The sequence below is a fragment of the Protopterus annectens genome, chromosome 3.part1, assembly GCF_019279795.1.
Source record: "Protopterus annectens isolate FY-2018-M chromosome 3.part1, PAN1.0, whole genome shotgun sequence".
NCBI classification, from domain to species: domain Eukaryota; kingdom Metazoa; phylum Chordata; order Ceratodontiformes; family Protopteridae; genus Protopterus; species Protopterus annectens.
Window position 1 is genome coordinate 606,245,465 of NC_056732.1, and position 13,947 is coordinate 606,259,411.

At 41.3% G+C, this 13,947-nt stretch overlaps 1 protein-coding gene across 2 annotated transcripts in view; it reads right to left on the bottom strand.

Annotated features, from left to right (window-relative positions):
- ATP9B (ATPase phospholipid transporting 9B (putative)) overlaps window positions 1-13,947 on the bottom strand; it is a 4,837,291-nt gene that overhangs the window by 967,678 nt on the left and 3,855,666 nt on the right. For both annotated transcript variants that reach the window (XM_044066988.1, XM_044066990.1), the window contains exon 17: window positions 9,664-9,756. In XM_044066988.1, the coding sequence (XP_043922923.1) occupies window positions 9,664-9,756 (93 nt within the window). The remainder of the gene's footprint in view (window positions 1-9,663; window positions 9,757-13,947) is intronic.

Genomic DNA, 13,947 nt, shown 5'->3' on the forward strand with positions numbered 1-13,947 from the left:
TCCACTTAGCATTGCCTCGGACTACAGCCTTGACTGCGTTGACTGAACAATGCTGCACTCCAAACCTAAATGGCCCTACAGTGGTTTTCAAAGTTCTACCCTTTAACACATTTATTTCTAAAATGTGTTCAGGTACTAGAGCTATTACTGCGTCAATTAAAATAGGAATACCATCCCCAAAAGCTATTTTATCCCTGGTTTTGATACCTAGTGTTTTTGCCCCCCCCATAACCATCGATCTCTACATATTGTCCACAAAATTTACAGGGGTTGCCTGCAAAAATGGTTATTTCTGATCCTGTGTCTAACAGAGCCATTACATGTTGTGGCCCTCCCCTCCAAAAAATGGTAAGTGGCACGTAAGGGCGTTGGTCCCCAGGTATAATTGCTCTTACTGTACCCCTAGCTACTGGGGACTCACCTACTAGTCAATTTGTCTCCGTTTTTTCAACCAGGGTTCTCCATTTCTTCTCCCCAATCTCTCTCATCACTGAATTCTCCCTTTTGCCACTGCGCTAACTCCTCATCAGTAGGGATGTCAGGATAGAATTGATTCCACCCTACCTTCCCTTCAGTGGTACTTTTGGTTGGACTTTTTGTAGGGATTTACTTTTTGCAGAGCTTGACCCTTTCTCCTTTTGTTTTTGTTTCCATTTTTTATATAATTCCTCGGTAGCTATCCCATTTATCTCTGCAACTTCTACCCCTACCTTAATAGATCCAGAAACATTTGCTTTCTCGTAACTTTCTCACCAGATTTATATTTTGGTTTCTCTGCATGTGCTTTTTTTAGCTCTTCTCTGTTCTCTTTCTTCCACTCATTCTGCCATTTGATTTAAAGTGACTATTACATCCCATATCTGCTGACCTACACAGCCTGCTAGGGCTACCATTACCTGTTCTTTCCACCACTGTGTTGCATTTATGATCAATTTAGTTCTCATATTGCTGGTCATTGTTTGTGTATCTGGTCCTTTTGGAAGCACTAATGCCCCATTCTTTAATTCCAATGAATAAATGGCAGCCAACATAACCATTTCTCTTGAATGCTGCATTGCCTCTGCTATTGTTTTCCAAGGCTTATGTTCATTAGCTACTGCTGTAGTGTCAGTCCAAGCAGCTTGGAAAGCTGTGGCTAACCACACCACCAGTGTATTTACCTGGGGATCATCATGGTTCACATTGTTTACTATTTGCTTTAGACGTGGGTGAAATACCAAGCATGCACATCGGTGCATCTCTTTGGCATTTAGAGACACTGCTTCTCCCCCCTGTGTCCCAAACCCAAAGAAACCACGCTAAACTAGTTTCTCCTGGCTTTTGCTTATAAATTTGGATTACATTTAATAACTTGGCTTGGGTATAACTCCGCACCTCAATCCATTGTTGTAGCTCCCCTCCAGTCCACTGTCCCTTTTTCTCAATAACTGGACGTGCCTCCACTGATGGGATATTTACTATTTCAAAATCCCTATCACCCTCATCAGTTGAGGGGAGATCACCTTCCCACTTCTCGGGGTCAAACTCTGCCTTACACAACAAAGCACGAACCCGGGGCCTTGAAGGCGGATGGTGTAATTTTTTCCCATTTTGTTGTCTACGCTGTTGAATTATTTGAGTAGCTAGAGTCACTGAATTAGATTTCCAATGTTCAGCTTCCTCTCCTACTTTAAAAAGTGCCATATCTGCCTTTTCTAAGGCATCTCTATCCAATCTGTGTATATGCGTGCGTTCTTTACATTGCTCTTCTAACTCTAGGACTTTTTCTTTTAGTTTCTCTACATCTCTATCCAGTTCCTGAATTGCCTCAAAGAACAGCCATCCGGCTGCTCCCACCCCTTCCTCCACCTTTTTCCCCTTATCATCCAATTTTAACTCTGACAGAGCCTTAGCTAGACTATCAGGGTCTGCCTTAGGTCTTTCTTGCAAAGGTTTTGGGGAAGGAGGAGGTGAAACTTGGCTTAATACTTTGGCAAGCGGATCCCATTTCCCAAACAATGCTGGCATCACAGTACCAATGCCCACCTTATTTGGGGTACCTGACACAACAACCTTCTCGCCTATGCCCATATGTTTTAAAGGAAAAAACATTGGTTGTTGTTGTGACATTTCCACTGCAAACCTCAGACACTGCTCGCTGCGCCAAACTGAACTAGTCCGTTACTACAAAGTCTGAGGTTAATACAGAATTAGAAATGACACAAGACACCAAGGCTCAAACTTAACAATTTATTAAACAAAAACTTACTAAATAAACAGAAAAACTAATAAATGATGTACTTACAAGCCTATGCATAAACAAAATCATCTTTGCCACTGATAGGGAGACTTCAATCCTATTCAGTGCAGCTATCTGTTCAGTCAAGGCAGGGCTGACACTGGCAAAATGGCTCTATGCTCAGTTCAGGCTGATGCTGTGATCAAATCCAAATGATGATGATTTCCATTTTTGCCTTTGAGCTTTTTATAGTCTTGAACAAACAACAGGGTCAATAGGTTCAACTAATGACATATTGATCACAAGCTCATCATGAGTTGATGGAATATTTTAGAAAATTACAGATCATTTCCTAAGTTGTAAACAAGTCTCGTAATGTCTGGTCTTATGCCTTACTTCCCTTTTCTGAAGAACAGTTAGACTGTGTGGATCCGTCACAGCGACTCCCATGCTCGGGATCCTAGAGTAAGGGGTTGGGACAGCTGCATGCTAGAGGGGGGTTCTGCTGTCGATGCCATTGGTGCTGACTATGAGCGTGTTGAGGCAAGGACCCTCTCCATCACCTGGAAAGTAGTCCCGCCCGAGGAGGGATGGAAGCCCAGAACTGAGAAGGACAACCTCGGAACAGGGGTCACACACCACCTTGAGAAGCCCGTCTCCAGGTGAGGAGCTCTGAGAGGACTGGTAGCTGTTGGTGGAGCCGTGACCACAGACAGTGCCAGCAAAAAAATAGGTGCCGAACTAGGAACCATGGTGCCGACAGCCCGTCACTGCTCCGAGAGTACACCGGTTCCAACGGAGCCAATGCGTCAAGAGTAATCGGTGCCGACAGGGGAACCTCCGCAGTCAGAACCGAGATAGTATGCACCAGGGTAGTCATCGGTATCGAAGTCTCCGGGGCCTGGGAAGAGGCTGGAGGAAAATATACTGGTGAGTATGCCGTGAAAGGTTCCATTCCAAAGGGGACGGAAGACATAGCAGGGGTGGGCAATCCTCTAGCTGCCAGAAGCTGGTCCACAACCCACACTACATCTTGTTCTGAAAGGCTCCTGGTGGATCTGTAGGAGGCTGCTGAAGGAGAGTCAGGTCTTTTAAGAAAGGGGATAAATTGGAGCCCCGAAAAAGGGCCATAAGTTAGAGAATATCTGGTTCTGGGAAGGTGTTCAACCTTTAGAACCGATGAGGTCATTGTCTGTGGAGCCATATAAGCTATCAGCACCATGGCCAGGATGGTGCCGAAGTGGGTATGGTAGTGAATGCCGGTGTCAAGACCAAGGACGGCACCGAGGATGATGGTGCCGAAGCTGGTACCATAACAGAAGTCAAAATTAGAGGTGGCACCAAGGGAGAAGACATAGAGCCTGGTGCTGAGGTTGTCTATGCCGAAGGTGCCGGAGAAGTTCGGTGTCGACTTGGTTCTGAAACGGATGGAGATGTAGGAATTAAGTGACTCCATTTCTCTTTGTGTTTTTTAGTCTTAAGAGTTGGTGAAACCTCCGTCCCAGACAGAGCCTTTGAAAAAGGCATTTCCATCAAACCTTTCAATATCAATTTGTTTTTGCACTCAGCTAGAGTGCGATTACTGAAATTGGAACAGATATCACACAAGGCATTTATATGGTGAAACCCCAAACAATAAACGCACTGAGCATGACCGTCTGAGTTGGGCATCTTACACCCGCACTTATCGCACTGCTTAAACCCCAATTTAGCTTTTTCAGACATAATGACACCACACTAATCTAAGCTGACAAGGCAAACAGTCAAAAAACAACAGCAGCAGTTAAAGAGAATTTTTTTTTTATTTTATTTTTTTTTATATACAGATAGAAAGAAAGAGAAGAGTACCAACAATGGTACTTAGAAATATCACAAGTGGTAAGAAAGAGGGCCTACCAAAGGTAGGAGAGAGGATAAGAAATAGAAGAAGTAGAGGAGTCTATAGATGAGAGACAAAAAAAGTAGTTATTGAGAGAAATTTACACAAAACTCTACACTTAGCTTTGAGAGAGAAGGCTTGGCACGTCTGATGAGGAGCGCAGCAAACGAGATCTGGAGAGACTATGAGAGGGGCATTATGGGTAGGTCTTAGCTGAGAGTTTTTCGCTGGTGCAAGCTTAAAAACAGCAGTGTCGGTTATGAGGCCAGAACCAAAGTCCTATCAGTAAGGAATGAATAAAGATTTACATCATCAGATGTACAACTTTCCCTTAAGAGCATGCAGAGAAAACAGTCAGTCTGGGGCTGATTTATCCCTTTCTCTCCAGATCCCCAATAAGACTGCACACTGGCACAGCTATAGGGTCCAGATCTCAGCCTAGTGGTCAAGTTAAAACCTCCAGGACCCTCTCTGTCCAACCAGTGCTTTGTGTCCCTGCCCAAGTAGCTGACACACACACACTTTAAGATTTGATTTATATACAAACACACAAACACTCCTGGGGAAGGTTGGCACAGGTTCTCCAGCTGTGCCCCCTTTCTGCCCAGACTATAAGGTAGTACCAACTGCCACCAACCACTAATATCAGCTACTAAAAGGCCCTTCCCAAAGGGTGACCAATTTTAATGTGCAATAGTACTGCTATCCAAATAGTAAGTGTGACCAAAACTCTTAAGGCTATTGGAGTGGCTTATGCAGTATCACCAAATACATGCAAGTACTCTAGAGCTTCAATTATATCTATACAAAACAGCCACAGTTGAAAGGTTTAAAATATTTAATTATAAATAATAAAAACACAACACAAATCTCCTCAATTCAACACAGTGCTAGGCAAGGGTTCAGACAGAGGAACTTTAAAACAATACTGTAGGATAGTCTGACATAAATATAGAAAACAGCTAGTCGAATCTTACTATTTTCTACCTATTTCTAAGAGAACTACTAAAGTCTAAGATCCTACTTACATAAAGAGCAACCAAGTGCTGGTGAGTGGATGTTCTGAAGACAAATGCAAAATGCTATCTCTTTCTCTCTCAGATCTCTTAAATTGATAATACATCACTGGTGACTCATTTTAGATTACATCATTCTTGACACTTCTCTGGTTCTCAGGCTACCAGAAACTCTAAATGTACATTTCTTAGTAAGTGTGCACCTGGTCAGGAAGCCACAGCAAAAATTATACATGTAAAATCTAGCAATTAACTCTTGTCCTAAGACAACAGAAAGAATTCCTTCATCCAGACATCCTTTCTCTGAGCTTTGAGATCAGTCATAAAATGCTTTACTTTATTAGCTTTCTTCCAGCAGGGTGCACGCTGTGGTTAAATTTTTGAAGTTCAGAACATATAACACAGTTTTTCTTACATTTAGTTTTCTTACATTTGTAAAACAGCCTGTGGATTATATTAATATTTACAGTGACATAGAATTATCTACAAAATTCTATCTAGCTGGGCTGGCTGCCTTTCAGTTTTTCACAGCGGCCACTACTACCACCATGGAATCTACTGTTGGATCCTTGCTCCAGAAAGGCCTGACCTTTGTGGAGACTAAAACTGTATTGGGCTTTAGGGGGAATGGTTCAACCACTATTCAAACTTGTCTTGAAATCAAATCCATAAGTTCATCCACAGGAGAGAGAGCACTCAAGGAGTAGACGGGTCAGCCCCAAAAGCCTCAAGGAATAATGATTCCTCCTGAGAGAGGGCTTTGGTAGACCATCAAGCTTCTATCTTAATAATTCTAATCTCTCACCAAAGAAGACATCATCTAGGGGGAATCTATGGGAACTGTCCCCCTCATTGAAAACAGTATCCACAGTTACGGACTCCTGAGGGAGTCCAAGTGCCTCCTTTGGCATACATGCTATAGGTGTACTTCTGCAGAGGGGGGGCTCCAAGATTCCAAAGTGGATGGGTAGTCCACTACATGGACTGTCCTGAGGCCTCATGTTGCTGGCTGTATTAATGCCCTATTATTGGACACAGGCAGTTTCTAAATGTTTTATCCCATGCATGGGTTGCCTCAAATTATCTATAGTACAATCCCAGTAATTCCCATTAGAGGTAATATATAATTATCAACCATGGGATGAGTAAGGCCAATCTAACACCAAATGGGATAGGTTAATTCAAGCACCAAAATGGAAACCGACTAGGCTTAAATGGCCTGCAAGGGCAGCTAGCCTACTACTTACCTTTGAACCTAAGAGAAGGCAGAAGGCCTGAAGAAGCCAAAGGGGAAGGGACAAATCTGAGTGAGAGAAAGATGTCTGCTTTCTGGACTGAGAAAGGACTCTACTCAAGGCCTCAAAGGTCAAAGCCAAAACAGGTCTTGAAGCAGCCCCTGTATGCTCCGAGAACCCAACAAAGGCATGCTCTGATGAACCAATTTGATCCAAAGCTGAAGATGAGGCCTATTCTGTCAACAGCTGAAGTGCTGAGTGGAAAGGAAGGATCTAACAGTTTCTGAACCAATCCTGACCCCACTCTGGCACCAGCACTAGCCCCTCTGCTCTGGAACCCATCAAAATCTGAGGCAGTTGGAGTCGAATGAATCAGAAAAACTGTTGGAGTTGAAGAAATCCAGTCTTTCAGATATGATGCAGGCAATCTTAGGTGCATGCTTGGATCTACAGTTACCAGATCTGAAGGTCGGATCTGAGAAGGTATCCCAATCATGGGGGGGGCTCCCGACCCCCTGACAGGGGTCCATACCAGGAGATCCCCAAACTGTATCTGGATCCTCACAAATTTCATCCTTCTGTCCACATTTCAGACAGGCTCCTGGTTGACTGCATAGACTATGTAGTAGAGGCTGTAGAAGGTGTACTGAAAATCCCTTGGAAAGATCTTTCCTGTAGGAAGGGAGGGAGACTGCAGCCTAGGACTAACCACTTCTGGAGAGAAACTGGGTTTGCAGAAAGCCAGGGTTGGAGATCTAAATCCTTATAGGTTACGAAACAGAAGATAGGTGAGAAGATTTTGAAACCTTTGTAGTCAGGCCTAATGCCCCTGTCAGATCAGGTGAACATATTCTAGACTCTTTCTCTGAATTCTTTTGAACATTAATCCTGATCCTTGCCATTAACTTTTTCTTTAAAATTTTCTCAGTTGCCCCTATCTGAAGAATTATTGCTGGGGGGGGGGTTGGGAAAGGTTACCTTCTCCCATGGAGTCAAGGAGAAGCTCCTACAAGGCGAACTTTGATCACTGATCAGACAGCGCCCTAGCCCCAAAAGTGGAGCAATCTTCTTCAAGGTGTGCAGCCCTCAAACAATATACACATTCTTGGAGTGTACATGTTGAATGGGAACTTATGGCCACTTTTTAAAACTGGATACCTTGTCCACCATCATGTAAAGTAAAAGTAAGACAGCAACATCAAATCATCAAGAGAAAAACACTTGAACACTGAAATTTGGCCAGGGCATCAGGAAACTTACACTATTTTCAATAGGTGCCACAGGATCTTTTACATCCAGCTGAGCTACCACCAACTCAAGCAGATGGGACCTTAGTTTAACATCTCATCTGAAGGATGACACACTCAGGAGTACAGCATCCCCCTTATGCTGCACTGCAGTATCAGAAATCCATCTTCCTGGTGTTGGAATAGAACCCACAGCCTTCTGAACTTAAGGTAAGTATGCTACATGTTGTCCCACTGCCAATGACAAATCTATGTAATAGCTTGTGTAAATATTTCATAGAATCTTTAAACCAGTCTTTATAGTATGTTACTGACATACCTTTGTATACCCACTGTGAATTTGCTTCTCATTTTCCTGAATTGCACAATACACTTAACTCCATTTACCTCCTATAAAACAAGACTTACGTGGCAGACAACATTCACATTAATAAGTAACTGTACTCACACTGAAACTACAACAGTACCATCATCCTCTCACTAGCACTGCAATTTTTGAAGTGTACAACAAAGAAAATACTTTGAACAACATCCATATCCGGATAATTTCCTTCTCTTCAGTAAAAACTTACATCAACAGAAAAACAAAAGCTTAAAATTTGACTCTATTCATCTGCAAATGCATTCATAACCAGTGACTTTAATGATCTATTCCCTTTTAAAGAACTGCAAGTCAGACAACGTGAGGGGTATGGCTTCTTGTACTATTTTGCTATAAGGCAGAATACGGTATAACAGGAAATTATAGCACAGATTGGGCTACATATGAAACTATAATAAGACACTGGTAAGTGATGTAATGTATAAATTACATCCATCAAACATACAGTCCCGCCCAATGCAAATGAATCCTCCATGTAATACAAAATCACCCAGAATAAAATTAATCTTCAATCTGTGTAATTATCCTCTTTCCATGTGCATCACCCTGACAATATAGCACAGTAACTGACAGTGCCCACTGCACAGCAACATACCTGCTCAATACAACTGCTGCAGACAAGAGTTTATGGCTGCCATTAAGCTAATGACTAGTTATTTTTTTCTTCTACATAATGGAATGGAAATATGCTCTTACAGAAAGGACTGAATAAATTTGTGATTATCTTTCAGTACAGTATATATACTGACATAATCAAATAATCTTGAGCAAACTAAGTATATTAGAATTAACTGTGCACCATTAATACAGAGTAATTTTACAACAGTATATTAGCTCTTCTGGGAAGTTTAATTTATTTATGTACCTGAATGAACTAAAGTGCCCTGAAGCAGATATTGACTGATTCATATTGGCAATACCTCTATGAACATACATAGGAAATCTCATTACCATATCGTCAGCTTGTTCTGTTAGATTATATTACAATGATTACTGCTACTAGGCATCAAATGAACACGCAAAATAGTCCGAGTTAACAGGCAGCATATGCAAATTAAGATACGTAATCAAGTCATAAATAGCATTATTATTACATGGCAGAAATTCATTCAAAAACTATGAATACTGATCTATTAAATTAGCTCTGAAGGGGAGAGAGCACTTTTTTAGTCATCTGATACTTTAGTTTTGCAGCAACATGCAAAATGTTGAAATGCCAAACAACATTAAAATAAATGGATGTAGTTCCTTAAAGCAAAGCTGTCAGTTTGATGAAAATAAAATAAGTAAGGATGATTAACATCACTGCCACTGTGCCACAAGTCATATCCAGTTAGTTTTGGCCATGTGCTTTACACTTTGACAGCAGTTCTGACCCATACCATGCCCATATGCTTAGTTACACATACAACCTTTTCTGTTTCCACTGAGTAAAGAAAACACTAAATACATCCCACAAAAACAGAAAAGAAAAAAATCACAGTCTACATCTTTTATTAGAAATCAATTAATTCCAGCTCTAATGTGAAAATTAAGCTGCAATGAGCAAAGAATCATTTCCAAAATTTTAAGAGAATGCAAAAAAAAAAAAAAAGCTTGAAAAATGTCACTCTACAACTTACAATCAAAAAAATAAAAGTACACTTATTTTGTTAATGAAGATCAACAATACACAATATATCTTACCTCTTCTTCTAACCAGTCATTATACTGTACAATGCTGGACATTGCAACATCAGCACCCTTCATATAAAATGTAATGTCACCAGTAGATTCTTCCTGAAAAGCAAGTTCAAAAGTGAATTACATGCACTTTAGATAGGTTGACTAATTAAAATGCTGCTTTATTTCTGCTCGTATCCCAAAATAGTGAAATACAGGACTCTAACTCATTTGACCAATGCAGATTTCAAATCACAAAGTGTGGACTGGTTAAAAAGCTAAAACAAAAATCTAAAAAAAAAGTCTGTACTAGTGCTTGTGATCTGTGTAACTGAGTTACTTGCCCTTTACTTCTCAACATGCTGTGCTGGACTATTAACTTTTTTGTGAGGTACCCTCAGCCCCTGCAACCATCAAGCCTATTCCCCTTCTCTTAAGATACACTTGTTCCCCTCTTTTGCGTGGTATCCAATGATGTTATGCAAAGTATTTCTTCTATTGGACATGCTTCTAATTCAAGTACAACCAAACCGAGGCATGCAGTCCTGCTCCAGTGCTAAATAAGTGGCTGAGCATATATGACTGTAAGTGAACATTTACACATACATAACCAGATCGGCTATAGCACTATGTTGCTGCTTGGAAAGTGAAACACCAGTCTTTAGACCTTTCTGTTTCTTGTTACAAGACAGCACCACCAGGTGGCAGTGAAGCAGTAATCCAAACCATCTCCGTTCTCCTAGAATAAGCAAGTTGACCTCGTTCTCTCACTCCCATTCCCCACAGCAAACTCATCTTTTACCTGGCCCACTAATCAGGGCTCCATCTTTCTGCATAATGCAGCCAATATCTTTTCTATTATTATGTTTATAAATAAATTAGTTACTCGGATGACATAATTATAATTTAGCAATCCTATCAGCACTTCAAGAAGTATTTGTGTTACACAAATTTGTTCACAGCTGAATAAATCCAGTGTTAATGTAAAGAACAATACTAAATGCAGGAAAATCAAAGTCTGTGAGAAATCATTATATGAACTAAAATGAAGCAACTCTATGTATCAGAAAATGTTTCAGCCTTCACTGAATCTCCAGCTTCACATTTTAGTCAGTGTATAGAGATGGGTCAGCATATGCAAGTTAAATCTCTTGCGGTTCTTTAGACAAATGAAAACATGAGAGCACATTAACATATAAGAATATGCAGACATAGTATACATATGCTTCTAGATGGCAATAATAAGACAATAGTAAATATTTTGAAAGTTATATTGTACACATTTGTTGAAATGACAGCAGTTACCAGGCCATAAGAGAGAAATTGATACGAATGCTGAGAGAGTCTTAGTTTCCAAAAATAATTTAACAACTGCACATCTACCCAAGAATGTAATCAAATTTATATCTGTACTCACATCCATTTCCTATATGCAAAGGGGATGCACCTGCTGCAGCCTTAAAAAGCCATCTGGGTTACGTAGTAGCTATCTACTTACACAGAATAAAGAAAGATAAAAGATGAAAAGTGACTGGGATTTCCGAGACGGCTATACAGAGTAACAGCTTAATCTCAGCTCTCCCAGTGTGAAAACAAAAATCTCAGAAAAGACAGCCAGTGAACTTGTATTTTTGGATAAGTTTCAGTAACTGGCTAGAAAGTGCACTGTCTGAATGCCAGTTTGATGATGTGAGGTACTGCCAACTATGCCAGAAGAAGGGCAGTCAATGTGTAACATATGCCAGCAATTAGCTGTAATTTTGTAAAGAATTATATGTCATTTGTTTATCAAACTGATTTGTACAGACGCTTGTGTTGAAAATTGTATTTGTAAAGCTGCTTGTGTTAAAATGTACCAACACAGTGTGCCCTGCTGGACAGAAAAAGAAATATACATGCATTATTCTAACTGTTTAAATGTATATGTTTTAACACAGGATACTGGAAGAGAAGTGGTTAATCGCAAACTCTGAAAATAGTTTGAAATTAAATTACCTGACTTAGGCAATAAAGATTGTATCTTATAGATCCCAATGCAGCCAGAGACAAAAAGTCTATACTACAAAGCCTCCTGCATTGTCATTGGGGTAAACTAACTGTTACTCTGGAGGGGTGGGGATTTGAAATTGTTTTATGACTTCCAGAAGCTGCAGCGGATCTTAGCAAGGCTCTTTGTGTGTATTATTGACACATATGTAATAAATCCTGACAGCTTCTAGCCAAGGGGGGAAGTATGGGAACCATAATCCATCACTATAAATAAGAAGTTATATACCTACCATAACGTTCCATGTTAGTTGTCTTCTTCTCGACTTCTTTCTTGCTGGATGGGTTCGGAGCCGATCGTCGGCTCTGACTCGGCCAATACTAAAGCTCGAGAGCTAATTCCACTGGCTGGAGGCTCCCCTATATCCCACAATGCTAGGCGGTAACTACTCAGATCTCGTTTGATAGCTATACCAAGCAACCCTAGTCTCCATAGAATGGAGAAGCGAAACCCACCTCAAAACAACCTGCGTGAAAGGTATCGCAGACCTAAGAAAGGAGAAAAGGAGGTGGAAGAACGTGTGGGAATGACGACTTCCAGAGGAAGAACACAAACTGAATTCATGTCGGTCTGTCCAGGCTTGGGGGAAAGAGGGTGGGACGCAAGAAAGAAGGCGAGAAGAAGACAACTAACATGGAACATTATGGTAGGTACATAACTTCTTAATGTTAAGTTGTCTATCTCGCCTTCATTCTTGCTGGATGGGACCGCGTCCCTAGCACCTTATCCCGGGTGGCCTATCGGAACAGACTCTTGAGAACAGTGGAACCAAAGTTGGCATGGCTACTGGAAACCATGTCCAATTTGTAATGTGAAATGAAGGTATGAGGAGAAGCCCAGGTGGCTGCTGCACAAATGGAATCTATTGGCAGCCTATCCTGAAAAGCTACGGATGTAGCTAATGCCCTAGTTGAATGAGCTCTAGGTCTTGAGGGTAGTTTTTGATGTCTGATTTCATAGATGAAGGTAATTGTAGAGGTGAGCCATCTAGAGAGGGATACTTTAGTAACAGGAAGGCCCAATTTCCCTTCCGCATACGACAGAAACAATTGATCAGATTTCCTGAATTGTTTAGTCCTGTCTAAGTAATATCTAAGTTGGCGATGAACATCCAAAAAATGTAGCTTTTGTTCCGACCTGTTTGAATAGTTAGGGAAAAAGACGGGGAGATCAATAATTTGGTTTAGGTTTACTTGAGAGGAAACTTTAGGTAAAAAGGATGGATTAGTACGGAGGGATACCCTATCTTTGTGAAACACTAAGTAAGGAGTAAGTAACACTAAGTAAGTGAGGATGACTGCACAGAGCATGGAGTTCAGATACCCTTCTTGCTGAAGTTATAGCTACCAGAAAAAGTGTCTTCCAAGAAAGCAACTTCAGAGAACATGAAGCCGCCGGTTCGAAGGGGGGAAGGATTAAGGATGCCAGAACCAAGTTCAAATCCCATTGAGGCGGGGGATCTTTGATTGGAGGTTTGAGAAGAAGTACGCCCCTTAAAAAGGCTTTACAGAGTTTGTGAGCCATGATGCTAGACTCCGAGACGCCAACATGAAAATTAGATATGGCAGCCAATTGAACTCTAATGGTAGATGCAGATGATCCTAAATGAAAGAGTTCTGCTAGAAAGTCTAGAATAGACTGGATAGGTTCAGTAAAGGGATCTATGTTTTTTGATGTTGCCCAAAAAGAGAAGCATTTCCATTTGCTACTATAAATCTTCCGGGTAGAAGATTTATGAGAGGCTATCAAGATATCTCGGACCGAGCGAGATATTGAGGGAAGCCTGGCTAAGGCTGGAATCGGAGAAACCACGCTGTGAGGTTTAGAGAAAGCAGAGATTGGTGCAGCTGACCCGACTGGTGGGTTAACAGATCTGGTACTGGGTCAAGATGCCAAGGCTGCTCCAAAAGGTAACGATGAAGAAACGGAAACCATATCTGTCGAGGCCAGTAAGGGGCAATGAGGATCATTGTCACTCTCAAAGCGATGGCTTTCTGAATTAGTTGAGAAATCAGTGGGAAGGGGGGAAAGGCATATAGAAGTCCCCGGGGCCAATCGTGGACTAGAGCGTCTCTGGTGGGATGGCCTGGTAATGGGAAGAGAGTGAAGAAGTCGTGACACTTGCTGTTTTGGGGAGTAGCAAAAAGATCGCAGCAAGGCTGGCCCCATCTTAGGAATACTTCTTCTAGAACTGATTTCTTTAGAGACCACTCGTGGGGCATGAGAATTGCCCTGCTCAACTTGTCTGCAATAACGTTGGA